This window comes from Sceloporus occidentalis, unplaced genomic scaffold, assembly GCF_023333645.1.
Source record: "Sceloporus occidentalis isolate IW3139 unplaced genomic scaffold, rSceOcc1.0.p SCAF_205, whole genome shotgun sequence".
In the NCBI taxonomy this organism is placed as follows: Eukaryota; Metazoa; Chordata; class Lepidosauria; order Squamata; family Phrynosomatidae; genus Sceloporus; species Sceloporus occidentalis.
The window spans coordinates 867827-881415 of record NW_028317185.1 but is presented as its reverse complement, the minus strand read 5'-3'; the positions used below and the strand labels follow the sequence as shown (position 1 = coordinate 881415).

General features: G+C 46.3%; 1 protein-coding gene across 1 annotated transcript in view; it reads left to right on the top strand.

Annotated features, from left to right (window-relative positions):
- The first annotated feature begins 3044 nt into the window (after positions 1 to 3044).
- Positions 3045 to 13589, top strand: part of LOC149277935 (dedicator of cytokinesis protein 6-like) — a 45654-nt gene continuing 35109 nt past the window's right edge. The window contains exons 1-7 of the mRNA XM_089502567.1: positions 3045 to 3077; positions 3546 to 3583; positions 4738 to 4825; positions 5918 to 6093; positions 6741 to 6809; positions 7082 to 7211; positions 13146 to 13358. Of these exons, the coding sequence (XP_089358693.1) occupies positions 3045 to 3077; positions 3546 to 3583; positions 4738 to 4825; positions 5918 to 6093; positions 6741 to 6809; positions 7082 to 7211; positions 13146 to 13358 (747 nt within the window). The remainder of the gene's footprint in view (positions 3078 to 3545; positions 3584 to 4737; positions 4826 to 5917; positions 6094 to 6740; positions 6810 to 7081; positions 7212 to 13145; positions 13359 to 13589) is intronic.

Genomic DNA, 13589 nt, shown 5'->3' with positions numbered 1-13589 from the left:
GGTCAATACAACTCCTAACAGCCTCAGCCCGCCCCGTGACCTGTTGAGGCTGAATTCACAGTGTGTCCGCCCCTGGCTTATGCCTGGCATGGCGCTTAATTGGTTAATGAGAAAGTATGTTGTGTGGATGTCCTTTTGCACAGATTTTACCCGCAGCCGTTATCTGCCCGCAGCCATCACGCAATTAGCAGATTTATGGCCGAAAGAAGTTTCCTGCTGTAATGAGCGAGGAAACGGCGGGGAGCCACTTAACTATATTATAAGCCTTGTCAGGAAATATACCGAGACAGGAGGGAGCTATGAGACACGGAGTCTGCCCCTCCCACCGCAGGGTGACACAGACAGGAGGGGGCTATGGGACACGGAGTCTGCCCCTCCCACCGCAGGGTGACAGACAGGAGGGGGCTATGGGGCACGGAGTCTGCCCCTCCCACCGCAGGGTGACACAGACAGGAGGGGGCTATGGGACACGGAGTCTGCCCCTCCCACCGCAGGGTGACAGACAGGAGGGGGCTATGGGGCACGGAGTCTGCCCCTCCCACCGCAGGGTGACACAGACAGGAGGGGGCTATGAGGGAGAAATGGAGAGGCTGCCCCTTTAAGAACAGGAAGTTTAGGGGCGTGTCATCTGAGCTGGAATAACAGGTGTATGAAGGTGCGGCTCGGCCAATCGGATCTTCTAAACTAGAGACGGGTACAACTGCTGACAGTATGTCAGCCGCACGCTGTACCAACACTCCGTGATCCGAGAGCCCGACATGCGCAGAGTCTGAGATATGCAGAGCAGAATGTGTTATACAGAACTATGCCCAGGGTGCTGCGCAGAGCTCGATTAGTGTGATTAGTTGGGGGGCGCTGGAATGTTCCAGTTTTAATTATTTATATTAGTCTGACGCTCTAAAGAAAGTCTATGGAGGATCGGACTTCATTAGCATCGCCATAAAGCATCAGCTCAGTGCGGTGTCTGAGGTGGGAAAGTCACCCAAAATATCACACGAATGACAACAATGGCCGCCTCCAGGTCTGCAGATAAAGAACAAGATGAGATAAAACCAGGTTTCCATCAATGCCGACCTGCACTACTGCATACAGGGGGTTATTACAGTATTCAGCGCTGGGGGGTATATTACCTTATACAGAGCTGGGGGTAAATATTTTGTACTGGGTATTTATGTTCGTACGTGGTAACTCCCCCGTAGCTGTACTGGACTGTCTGTATGTTGCTGTATCTGCGTTTTATGAGTGAATTTCAGCTTTAAGTGATCTTACTCCTTTCTACTAAACGCCCCGGTCCTTATCTCACTGCATCACCTCTGCGCTCGCCTCTCTGGGGCCGCCTGACTAATGAAGGACTTGGCAAGGACTTTGCCGTAAAGCAATTAGCGCAGTGTAGTTTGTGATTGTCGGGGGAGGGGATGAGACATGCGTGTCTGACTGACGGCAGATGCATTTAATGGAATTAAAATCACAATGACGCACTTTAATGATACATCATTTATCGTCTACCGCTTCTGCTGGGAGGCTGTTCTGTTATCAGTCCCCATACAAAGTGTACCTACCAGCGTTTTTATGATTAAAAATCCTTTTTTTGTTATGTATTTTGTTGCTTCCTGCTGACGCTGGGGTTTTTCGGAACATGTTGACCTCTTCATGTAGCAGATGAGGTCAGGTTCGGTCGCCTCCACTGGACGCAGGATATGTTTCGGCCCCCCGGGACGTGTCCTCCATGGGTGGTCCGGTCTGGATTTTGCGCACGCGGTCAGTCTTTTTGGTGATGATGGTTCTCGGAGCAGATTGTGAGCCTCGCGTTATTTTAGTCGGGGTCTAGAGGTGGGGAAGCGGGACAATGCCTGCCGCAAGCCTGCGTCATTTCATCCACTACTAGGAGGGTGGTAGATGAACGGAGCAGCCTCCCAGCAGAAGTGGTAGAGGGTAATACAGTGAGGGGGTTTAAACATACAGGGGATAGGCATACGGCTCCTGAATCTAAGACGAGACCGACGACTGAATAACGTCTTTACAGCAGTAGAAACTACCGAGACGTCGTTGATGATCTCCTGTTCCGGATGATTCTCTCGCAGTGAAACGCGTCCCCTGCGGTCTCTTTAACGGGATTTATTGTCTCATTTTGTGACGTCTCCGGATGCCCCGTGTAATAATTGACTCATCTGGAAGAGGGTTAGACGGTCTGCTTCAGACAGAGTCCTACCGGAGTCCCGTGTGCTGAACGTACGTTGTCATGGCTGCAGAGTGTCCCTGTTCTGGAGAGCCAGTCCTCTTTCCTCCTTTGTAGGGGCTCAGAATGTTTGCGGGGGATGAGGCTGTCGCACGTTCCATACCCTCCAACATTTCAGGTGAACAAATTGAGTTACCTGTGTCGGGGGCCGGGGCGGATTTACCTTTGGTGTTGCCCCAGGCCTGATGCCCCTTTGGCTACCATAGAGCGCTGGGATACGATGTCACGCCTTAAAGGCACGCAGGCTATGGAGGCTCGGCCGTAGTGTAAATGGGCCAGTTGGGGGACCTGAGATGCTGGCCATTGACCCAGCAGCTGGCTCTTTCATTGGTCTGTCGAGTTCCTGTGTTCTACGCACATGAGTCAAAGCCGCGTGTTTTCGTACATAACACTGTTATTTTTCTCGCCTGCCCACAGATTGGGTGCGCGTTAAAGCAACAGAATCGTCTTGCATAAATGTTTTATCGATGCCGGGGAGGACTTAGTCGACTTTCATCACACAGTGCGTGAAAGTGTTGCTTTAATTGGCTTTGCGTGTTTTATACGGGGTTAATCTGCTCACTCCCATCAGCAGAGCCGCCGCGTAACACACAGATCCGTTGCATTGTTTTGTGTCGGCGAGACGATCTCCGTCGCCCGTCCTCTCTTTCTTTGTTTTTGGCCGTCTCTCGCCTGTCTGCCCGGCTCTCTTCCTCACAATAGCGGATAAGCCCTGCAGGGCGAGAGTCCCGTGAGGCGGATAAATCCCCTTTTTTAGAGCGCCGCTCTTCCCTGTCTGATTTGTTTTCCCGTGGCCACTGTCGAGACAATGAAAGCCGTGCCTGTGGCTCGTGGCCGCTCAGTCAGAACACACAGAAGCCCTGGGGTATTTGCGGGGGGCAGCTGTTAGTGAGGGGCTGCCCCCGTGGTGGGGGGGGATATAAAGCGATTTCATAGGTCAGGCAAACAATTGCTTACAAAATGCAATACCCCCTGAGCTGCACCCCGACTCCATTTACTTCACGGTTCGCTTGGCTGCTCAGCGTAGATCCAACTAGCCCACGACCCACTAAAACGTAAAAATCAGGACTGTCCTATGGGAAAAGGGACACTTGGGAGGTATGAAATCCAGCTTGTATGGCAGCTTGAAAACTCAAGTGGATGCAAGTGTTGGCAACACAAGAACGATGCAAGAACTTGTGTATCGCCATGTGTGTTCTACGGCCGGTCCTTCATAAACTGCTCTGCACTTTTACTGCGTATGGCACTTTAGTGGGGAGCGAGACCCCATATGGAGCCGCCACGTGTGATTTCCCCCCCCCCCCCCCAGGCGACCCTGAGGCGCAGAGCTGACGCTCGCGTTGCACGGTGTCGGGTTACCTGTCGGGATCTTATCAGATACTTCTGTTCTTTGGCAGCCTGGAGATACGAAGCAAATAAAACTACACGGGGCGGGGAGGAAAAGCATTGCAGAGTCACATGCTGGAGCTTAATGTCAACAACACAACACATATAGACGAGAAGATAAAGCCCCGGGTACCGCCCACACGGGGGGCGGGGTGATAAGGGGGCATTTTGCCATTAATTTAGCTTTAAAAAGTCATTACTGAGCTGTTCATACTGTCCCCGCCCCTTTCTTGGCATGGCTTCATTAGCCCCGCCCCATCACTGGGCCTGCCTTATGTCAGCCCCGTCCCTTCCTTGGTTCTGCCTCGTGTTACCCAGTTACCCAAGTCTGTCTTATTACAGATAGAATTATGACTGCTCGTTTATAGTGGATAATCTGTGCATGCGCTGCAGAGCGTGCCTGTGTGAAACGCTCTGCATGCGCAACCCACACACGATTAACAATAATATTAACACACATTAAGACATATTGGTGTAGAAGATGACCCTGTTCTTGCGAGCTTACAATCTAATAGGAGGTCGAGATGGGGTGAGGCAGGAGGAGAGGGACCGCTGGGGTGAGGATGACTTGATTGTAGTGGGGGCGGAGGTTTTTAATGCCCCCCCTCCCGGGGGGAGAGCTTCTCACAAACCCTAAACCCATAGAAAGATGTTCATGTATTAGAATAAGAAATATGTATGTCTTATAAACCCGCCTTGTGGATACCAAGGGAGCAGCCGTGTTGTCTTCCTGCTCTTAGGAACTGCGTGATTATTCCTCCCCACTTATCTCTTCCCTATTGGTAAGTTGCTGATTGGTCCAGTCAGCCTCTGTAGGGATGGAGCGGAGTGGTTAGATAATGCTGGCTCTGCCATCTGAGACCCTGATCCATGAATAAGCTAAAAGAGGGAGTTGGGATGAAACCAGGGGGGGGGGGGGGCTTCTGCTCCAGGGATAGCTTATATAGCCCTGTATACAGCATATTTAAAACAGTGAGGTTCCTTGAAGGTCACCTCAGGGTTTGCGCTATACATTATGCAGGGCCAGCTCAGCCCATCTCGTAGAGACACATTTATAGTTTGATGAAATCTGTGTTTTTGTATAATTATTTTTTTGTATGGTTTTTTTTTTTTAGGACCGGGGCTTCGGAGGTCCGGAAGCAAGTTTCCCGGGAATATGGCGGATCCCCACAACTTTCCAAAAAGAAAGGAGGCGTTCAAAGTGTGAGTCCAAAGCCCCCTCCTCTCCCGGCCTGGGGGTCTCTGCTGTCCTGTCCATTATTATTATTATTATTATTATTATTATTATACTTTATTTATAAAGCACCGGCAGATTCCGCCACATTCCTGGTCTCCGGGGTCTCTCGCCGGGCTGCAGTCGCTGTCTGTGATTCTGTTAATGGCGGTGGGAGCGCAGACCCCCGTAGGCTTTGTCCATTTTTGGTACCGCGTGAAAGCGTAAAAACGCTGTAAAGTTTACTGTTTGTTTTTTCTTATCGATGACCTTTTGATCCTTTTTGTAAAACTAGTTTTTCTGCTTTTGCTTAAAAACATCCTGAATATTTTGTGGCCCGTCGCTCATCCAGTTGGGGTGTTTTTTTTTGTGTTTTTTTTTTTAATCGAGGTACTGCTTAGTCTCCCTTTGCCCGGTATTTTGGGGTCTATTTACTAATACGGCGAGGGGTGGAGGGGAGTTAATGTTCCAGCTCCTTTACTGTCCTCCATGACTGTCCTCCGAAACCCGGGACATTCGAGAGCTATGCTTTGGTAGAGATGAAGCGTTCCGCTTCTTGCGAGCAGCCGAGTTAGTAAATATGCCCCGTCACGTGTCTTACTCGCTAAACGGAGCTCAGTGACATTTAGAAGAGGCATTTTTAGCTGTGGATCCCTGCCCTTCGCTGTGTGATCTCTGATATTCTAAGAATTCTCCTAAATCTAACTTGTCTGGAAAGCGTCCCGACCTCGTCGCATTTACCCCCATGGGGTACTCTCCCTCCGTGATCTGCCCACATGGAAAAAATAAATGTATTATGACATCATTACAAATCTGCCTGTTTTGGAAGTTTGCTGTCTATTTACTGTGTTAACATTTTTAAAGGGTTCCGCAGTGTAGCCATGTGACCCCGGTAACAGCTGGCATTTATCCTATTGGCTGCTGTTACTGTGTGTCTATTGGTTGTCCTGTCCGCCCTACGCATTCATCTCATTGGTTACTGTATACCCTCTCTGTTTCTGTTGTGGGTTCACCGTTTGTTCGTAGTGTATTAACCCTCTGTGTGCCCCTTCTCTGTCTTCTCTCACCCTTGAACCCATCAGATCCCTTTATCAGAAGCGGTAGAACCCCTGGATTTTGAGGGCTACCTGTCCAGCCACCCACCTGATGCCGAGTGCGAGGAGCTGAGAGATCTGTACGACTTTCCTCAAGATGACATAGAGATCCTGTATGAACCCAGAGAATGTCGCACCTTGGAGCCGGCGGCGCCAGAGGAGGGGTGAGAGAATGTTTCGGTGCGGGGTCGTTGACCTCAGAGGTAACACTGTGTGGGAGCAATGTTTGTTAATTAGCGCTTCCTTCTCCCCCAAACTCAATCACATGTCTATATCTATAAACTAAGCTCGGAATTTGTATTTAAGATTAAGAATGCAAAAAAACAGAATGTTGCAGAATCTTGTAATACCTTTTTTATTGGACTAACAGTATTTAAAATAATAGACGAGCTTTCGGGAGTCCTCCCTTTATCAAGTCAAAAGCATTTCTGACCAAGCAAGTGAAAAACACAGTTTAAAACTGACCAGTACATGTTCTGATACAGGGTTAAAACAGGGGTTAAAACAACATGGTAGAGAATTTGCAGACAAAAAACTAAGAGGGTCGTAGAATACCCCAATATTACCCAAAATAGAATTTACTCTACTGACCTCTAGTGGTGGCATCATTGTTTGCACCATAAATTATGCACTTGGCAATAGAGGTTTATATATATATATATATACAGTGTGTGTATGTGTATATATATATATATATATATATAAATATATAATTAGTATAATAGCAGAATATTACAGCTTCATGTGTATAAAATAGAGTGTGATCTGTGTGTCCATTGAACGCCATTTTTTTATTTTTTTTGCATGACAGAAAGCTGGACGCCCGTGTTCGTGATGCATTAAAAGTTTATACCCATGACTGGGTGATTGTGCAGCGGAGGTAAGGGAGCTAATACGCAGAGCTAACAATCTAAAATACGGAATAACACACACACACGATACATATAGAGGCTAATTCACCGGTAGCTGGAACGCCGTCAGCATACTCTGATATCCACGTATATTGATGGGTATTGATATGGAGGGGGTTCAATTGATTTGTTTGTAAGCATTCTTCATGCCACGCAGAGTTTAGATTCAGGGTTACGTACAAGTGAATTAGGTGAATGTAGAAGACTTTTAGGCATCGGCTTGTTCTGTTTTCGGTAACAGATCCCAGAGCCTGAGCACAGCGTACACCCCCATCACTGCCGAGCGGCAGCGGCAGCGCCAGAAAACTCTGAGCCGGCAGCTCTATGAACTGGATGAAGTTGCGGACGAGAAGGGGAACCAGGAGGAGCAGGTAATCCGAGGAGTCAACCAAGTATTATTAATTATATAGAGGGATATATATATGTGTGTATATATATATATATATATATATTTATACACACACACATGCATACAGTGTGTGTGTATCTCTCTCTCTTATAACGTTTAATAAAAATATATGTAAAATGTATAAATTAATGCTTCTTGGATTCTGAAAATTGGTCCATATTAATTATCTGCAAAATAATTGTACCGACGGCCAAACACAACGCCCCATTTATAGGTAATTTCATTTAAATAATGAGGGTTTTTACGCTGAAATCTGTGCAAAGCAGGAAAATAAAATGAATTATCGGACATATTTGTTTTTTTAAACAATTTCTGCTGAGGATCTGTTTCTTCGTTTGGTGACCTTGAGATCGGAGGTCGTTGGAACGCGTACAGAATGCGGGGTGAGAGGAAAGAAAGCCTGACGGGGGGTCCCTGCCGATCCTTATTTTTATATTTAGAAACTCCTTTCTCCTCTCTTATTTAAAGCCGCATTCTGCCTTCTGCCGGGGGAAGTGAATTAAAGCTCCCAACGCCCCCCCCCCCCCAACACCGCGGCCCAGGGGCTTTAATGAACGGACTTTAATATTCTTTTCTTGTGGTATTTTTTTTCTTCTTTTAACGTGAGTCATGTTGAAATCACATATTATTAAACTAAACGCTGCCCCCGGTCCTTGCCTTAAAATACAATTTTTAAAGGTACTGTTGGTTAAAATAGAAGCCGGAGTGTTTTGTGACGGCGACCCTGCTGCTTTAATGGGAAGAAAGTGCTTTCTCATTGAAACAGCGAAGGAGCAAGCGGAGCTCGGAACAAACGCGGGGATTGATTCCTTCTTCCCTTATTTAAACCGGCAGTAAAGTTCTCTGGCTTCGTCCAGCCTTTGCTTAACTGCTTGAATGTTACGGCCATAAGCGGGTAATGTTCTAAATGAGCCGAACCCCCACCCCAAAACTTTAAACGTTAACCCCATCACAGCGATTCTATGGTATCGACTCGCAAATGGAGGCAACCGACTGGTTCTAATAACAGTCATGACTTGTTAGGATGTAAAGATAATCTGAAGTCACCTGTGTTCAAGCAGGGATTTCAGCCGTGATATAGCAATGAGAAAAGTACCAGTTGGAATGCTCCGATATCATTAGATCAGAGGAGAATATGAAAGAGTTAACCCACAGACTGGGTGACCCGTTCACAGTCCCACAGTGCCAATAGTCCCTTTCAGCGCCTGCTTTGGTGTCAACACGATCGTTCCCAGCAAAAATGGGGCAAATATTACATTATTCGTTATTTCTGGGAAGGGTCTGCGCATTCAACATTATGAATCCAATCCTCGTAATAATATTGCGTTTAGCCACAAATGTGTTGGGTGGAGATTCCGGCTTCTAATGGTTTCTGGCGTGCCGTGTATCCCACCCTGCTCTCAGGTGACACCTTTATTACTCATAGTATTGTGAGGAATGGCAGGTGATTGATGAGTCAACAGCGAGGTCTGGCTGAAACCTGCTTAATTCAGGGTAATCCAGCCACCCATGTCCTTATGGGGTTTATATATATATAGATATATGTGTGTATATATATATATATATATATATATATATATATATATATATATATATATTGTAGTTTGGGGTAGCCGTATTAGTCCAGTGTATAAGAATGCAAAAAAACTGAATGTTGCAGAATCTTGTAATAGCTTTTTTATTGGACTAACAGTATATACGACCTTCATATAAACAGTCCAATACTGTTAGTCCAATAAAAAAGGTATTACAAGATTCTGCAACATTCAGTTTTTTTGCATTCTTATATATATATATATATATATATATATATATATTATGTGACAGGCCTCCCTTTTCCTTGGGATTTTTTGTCAAGGATCTTGGCTGTAACCACAGTCTTCTAGGGTAAATGAAGTCCAGGACACATCCAGCTCAGCTTCAATGTTTATTTTAAAGAAATAAACAGCAGCCGTTTATAAGTAGCACAGGATAACAGTCTTTGTTTGAGCACTTGCTTAGTAAAAACAGCTCCAAACATTCACAAGTTATCATCAAAAATGGTTTTAAGAGAGAACCCACTCCTCAGTTCATCAGCTCTCCCAGCTGGAATAACACTGGTCTCTCTCTCTGAATCAGGCTCAATCCCTTTAACCTTCTGGCTGCTAATTAATCAGCCACAGGTGAGCTGTTACTTAGTCCACACCTGTGGAGCTCCTGTCCAGAATACAGGCTCTGGACTGGATCAAAACAGCAAGTAGTGCTGTTGGAGCACTGGCCCACCCTGCTCTTCCAGATGCTCCGCCCCAGGGACCCTTACCATGTTTTGCAAACTGCCAGTAGTGCAGTTTGTAAATAAACAACATATTTCCCTGGGACATATTTTAACCCCTTCGCGACCTTTGCCGGTTCAGGACCGTCATGACATGAAGGTCACTAAATGACCTTTGACGGTCCTGAACCGTCAAAAAGTAAAATAAGCTTAGAAAGTGATCAACGATCACTTTCTTCGCTTAAACGGCGTTACTGTAATGCCTCGATGTCGAGGCATTCAGCAAGGCCGAGATCGGCATCGGGGGCCATGTCTGGCCCCTCCCGGAGGCGTCAACAGCCACCATACATTGTATGGCGGCGGACGCCCGTTTTAAAAGCGTTTAATGGTGTCGCTGGAATGCCTCGATCAGGAGGCATCCAGCGACACCAAACACTTACCTCTGGGTGGGCTGTGACCGCTCCGGAGAGCGGTCACAGCCGCCGCTGCCGGTGATCTTCGCCATCAAGCAAGATGGCGGCGGCCCGGGAAATAAAACAATAAAGACGAAAAAGTTCGCTAGAGGGTCTCCAGACCCTCTAGAGAACTGGCTCCACTTGCTGGTTGAATACGGGTACTGCATTCAACCATGCAAGTCAATGGAGCCCAGCTTTCTAATCACTATGTGATTAGTAAAATATTCAAAAAAAATAAAAATAAATAAAAAATGGAAAAAAAATTAAAAAAAAATGTGCTAACATTTAAAAATTATTATGCAGTGATGTCACTAGATGAACCATCCAGTACCAGAAAAATGTGTAAAAAAAAATATAAAAAAAGTATTAAAAAAATAAAATAAAATTAAAAAATAAAGTTTATTATTTTGAGCAAGTGCTAAAATTTCTCAAAAATCTCAACAAAGAGTTAAAAAAAAAGCACTTCAAATACCCAAGGGGTGTCTAATATATAAAAAAAATGGCTGATGGGGTAAATTGGAGTGGCCTAGCTCAAATATAGGGCATAGGTACAGACTGACCAAAATGGAGAAAAAAAGCGCACTTCCCAAATGTGGCATTTTAAATCTGAAACAACCCGACAAACCCATGCATGTCGGGTATCACTGCACTCAGGAGATGTTCCTGAACACACATTGGGGTGTTGTTTGACAGTGGCATATACCAGAACCTGTATATCTATAACTAAAGTACAATTTGTGTGAAAAAAAAATAAAAAAAATTACTATTACAAAGTTTGACAAAGTGTATGTCACGCTACCGGCAGGGAGATCCGCTGGGTCCCCCGGCCGGCAACAGCAACCACCGCGAGGCAGGGGGAGACCCTCCGCTTCGGTCCGGCAGCCGCAGCTGCCGCGAAGAAGAGGGAGACCCCCCGCTTCTGAACGGCAGCGGCAGCCGCCGCGAGGTAGGGGAAGACCCCCTGCTCCCGCACGGCAACCTCGGTCCCCGCGCAGAAGGGGGAGACCCCCCACTTCTGCACAGAAGACGCGGTCGCCGCGGAGAAGGGGGAGACCCCCCGCTTCTGCAGGGCAGGCGCAGCCGCCGCGGAGAAGGGGGAGACCCCCCGCTTCTGCAGGGCAGGCGCAGCCGCCGCGGAGAAGGGGGAGACCCCCCGCTTCTGCACAGCGGAGACAGCCGCTGCAGATGGAAGGGGAACTTACCGCTTCCACGTCGCGTTCCCAGCAGCTTCACAGGTCCAGCTCTGGTATCCGGACGCGTTCTTCTTCACGCCACCTAGTGGCGCCCGAGGAAACCGCACCTGCTTATATAGGACGATTACGCAATCGCCAACCACAAGATGGCCGCGCAGGAAGTGACGTAACGGCACTTTGAAATTTTGGCGGGAGATCTCCAATTAGTGCCTAACTTCCTGTGCCTACTTAAGAGACTTCAGTACACTAAGACCTTGCCTTCTGATGGTCGTCTATGCCCTGTGCTAGCACCCAGATAGCGTTCCTCTGCTTGATTCCTGAATTTGACCTCGGCTTGCTTGACTATTCTGATCTCTGGTATCCTGACCTCGGCTTGCTCCTCGTTTATCCTACTCTCCGGTATCCTGACCTCGGCTTGCTCCTCGTTTTTCCTGCTCTCCGGTATCCTGACCTCGGCTCTCTGGACCATCCCTGCAGTCCTACCTGACTACGGAGTCTCCTCTGTACGCTGTGCCGTGACAGTGTAGTTGTATAATTGGTGCATGGAAAGGGTTAAAATAACAGCATTTGGAATACCCTGGGGTGTCTAGTTTTCAAAAATATATGGTTTGAATGGGTTAAATTGAGTTAACCGGCTTCAAAGATGTTCCAAAGAGGAGATGGAGGCAGACTGACCAGATTTGTTAAAAAAGATTTGGAAATCATAAAACGCTGCTTGTACTTATTGCCTTATAACTTACAAAAAACAGCAAAAAAACATAAAAACATTGGGTATTTCTAAACTCAGGACAAGTAGTAGAATCTATTTAGCTAGTTTTTTTACTTGCTTTTTTAGGTGAGTAAAAGATTTTTCAAATAAAAGTCATAAAATGTGTTTTTTTTTTCAATTTTTCACCATGTTTTTTTAATTTTTTTATAGTAAATAAGATGATACGATCAAAATAATGGTATCTGAAGAAAGCCCATCTTGTCCTGAAAAAAACAATATATAACTTATGTGGGTACACTAAATGGGTGAGGAGAAAATTACAGCTGAACACAAGCACCACAAAAGTGTCAAAACAGCCTCGGTCCCACAGGGTACAAAACGAAAAATGAGCCCGGTCCTTAAGGGGTTAAAGTAGGCTACTATTGACCAAGGCTGGTCTAATATATCTGCCATCTATCACTATACCACACCTTTTGTCACAATATATATATATATATATATATATATAACATATATACAAGGTCATGTTGGAATTCGGTGCTACGTTAGTCTGGGCTACTATGTGTCCGATGGCAGCGTCCCGGCCAGATTATCTAGTAAATCACCATTTGACCCCAGAGCTTGGCGCCCCTAGGCATATGCCTAGTGTGCCTAATGATTTATCACTTGAGTGCTTTCCTCCCTGTCTTGGCTTGGTCTCTGAACCTACTAATTTCTAATTGCCTTCCGCTTCCAACGAGATTTTATTCATGCGTTGAGCGCGGCACAAGCGGGTTCCAGTCCTTTTAACCGAATTTAAAGTTAAACTAAGGGAACGTGTTCTTCTATGTGTCTTCACGGAGTTTCCCGAAGGGTGCAATTTCAGCCTTTCTTACCAGAGTGTTAGAATTCTGTCTGTGATGCTTTTAAGACACGTTAATGGAAGCTATTAAATACTGCAGGTTTTAAAGACAATTGCTTATTCGCCAACGAATGCCAAAAAACTTCGGTATCTCTTGTGGGTCGGCCCTGAATTTATTTATATGTATAGTTGATATTCAAGCAATGATAGAATCAAGTAATGGTAGTATACATAGCAACAAAGCCCATTAGAACAAGGAGAAAACTAAGGGATGAGCTGAGATAATAGGTGCTTCGCGCATGCCCCAGGTACACAAGTCCGGCCGTTAGGAATGATATTAGTTGTGATTTGGTACGACTTGGTCCCAGAAGTATAAACCAGTTTGTGAGCGGACTGATTGTGTTTTAAGGATATTTCTGCTTTGCTGAGCCTCTTGTCCATCATCAGGATGACCGGAAGCGTGCATCTGCCTCTCTCGACGAGACCCCCAGGGGTAGCTGGGCTTCCAGTATTTTCGATCTCAAGAACTCGTCTCCTGATCCCTTGCTCCCGGGTCTGCTGGAGAGGTCACCGCCGGAGGAGACGGACCGGGTCAACGAGGAACTGCGCAAGGACCACCGCCATTCTCAAATCCTGGCCCTCTACTCTGCTCCCGACGAGGTTAACGCCTTCTCAGGCTCCCCGTTATTTGTTTTTCCGGTTCCAAGTCCATCAGGCGTTGTCGATACCAGTATTTTTTTTTTACCTTTTTTTTTTTATCCTGTAATCTTTCAAAAATATTTCGATGTACCTGTAGAGACACTAAAAATATAGCTTCGATTATGGTGTCTTTAGGACTTTAGTTTATTAACCCCCAGCTTCCCATTTGTTTTGTTAGAGAAGCTGGTCTTT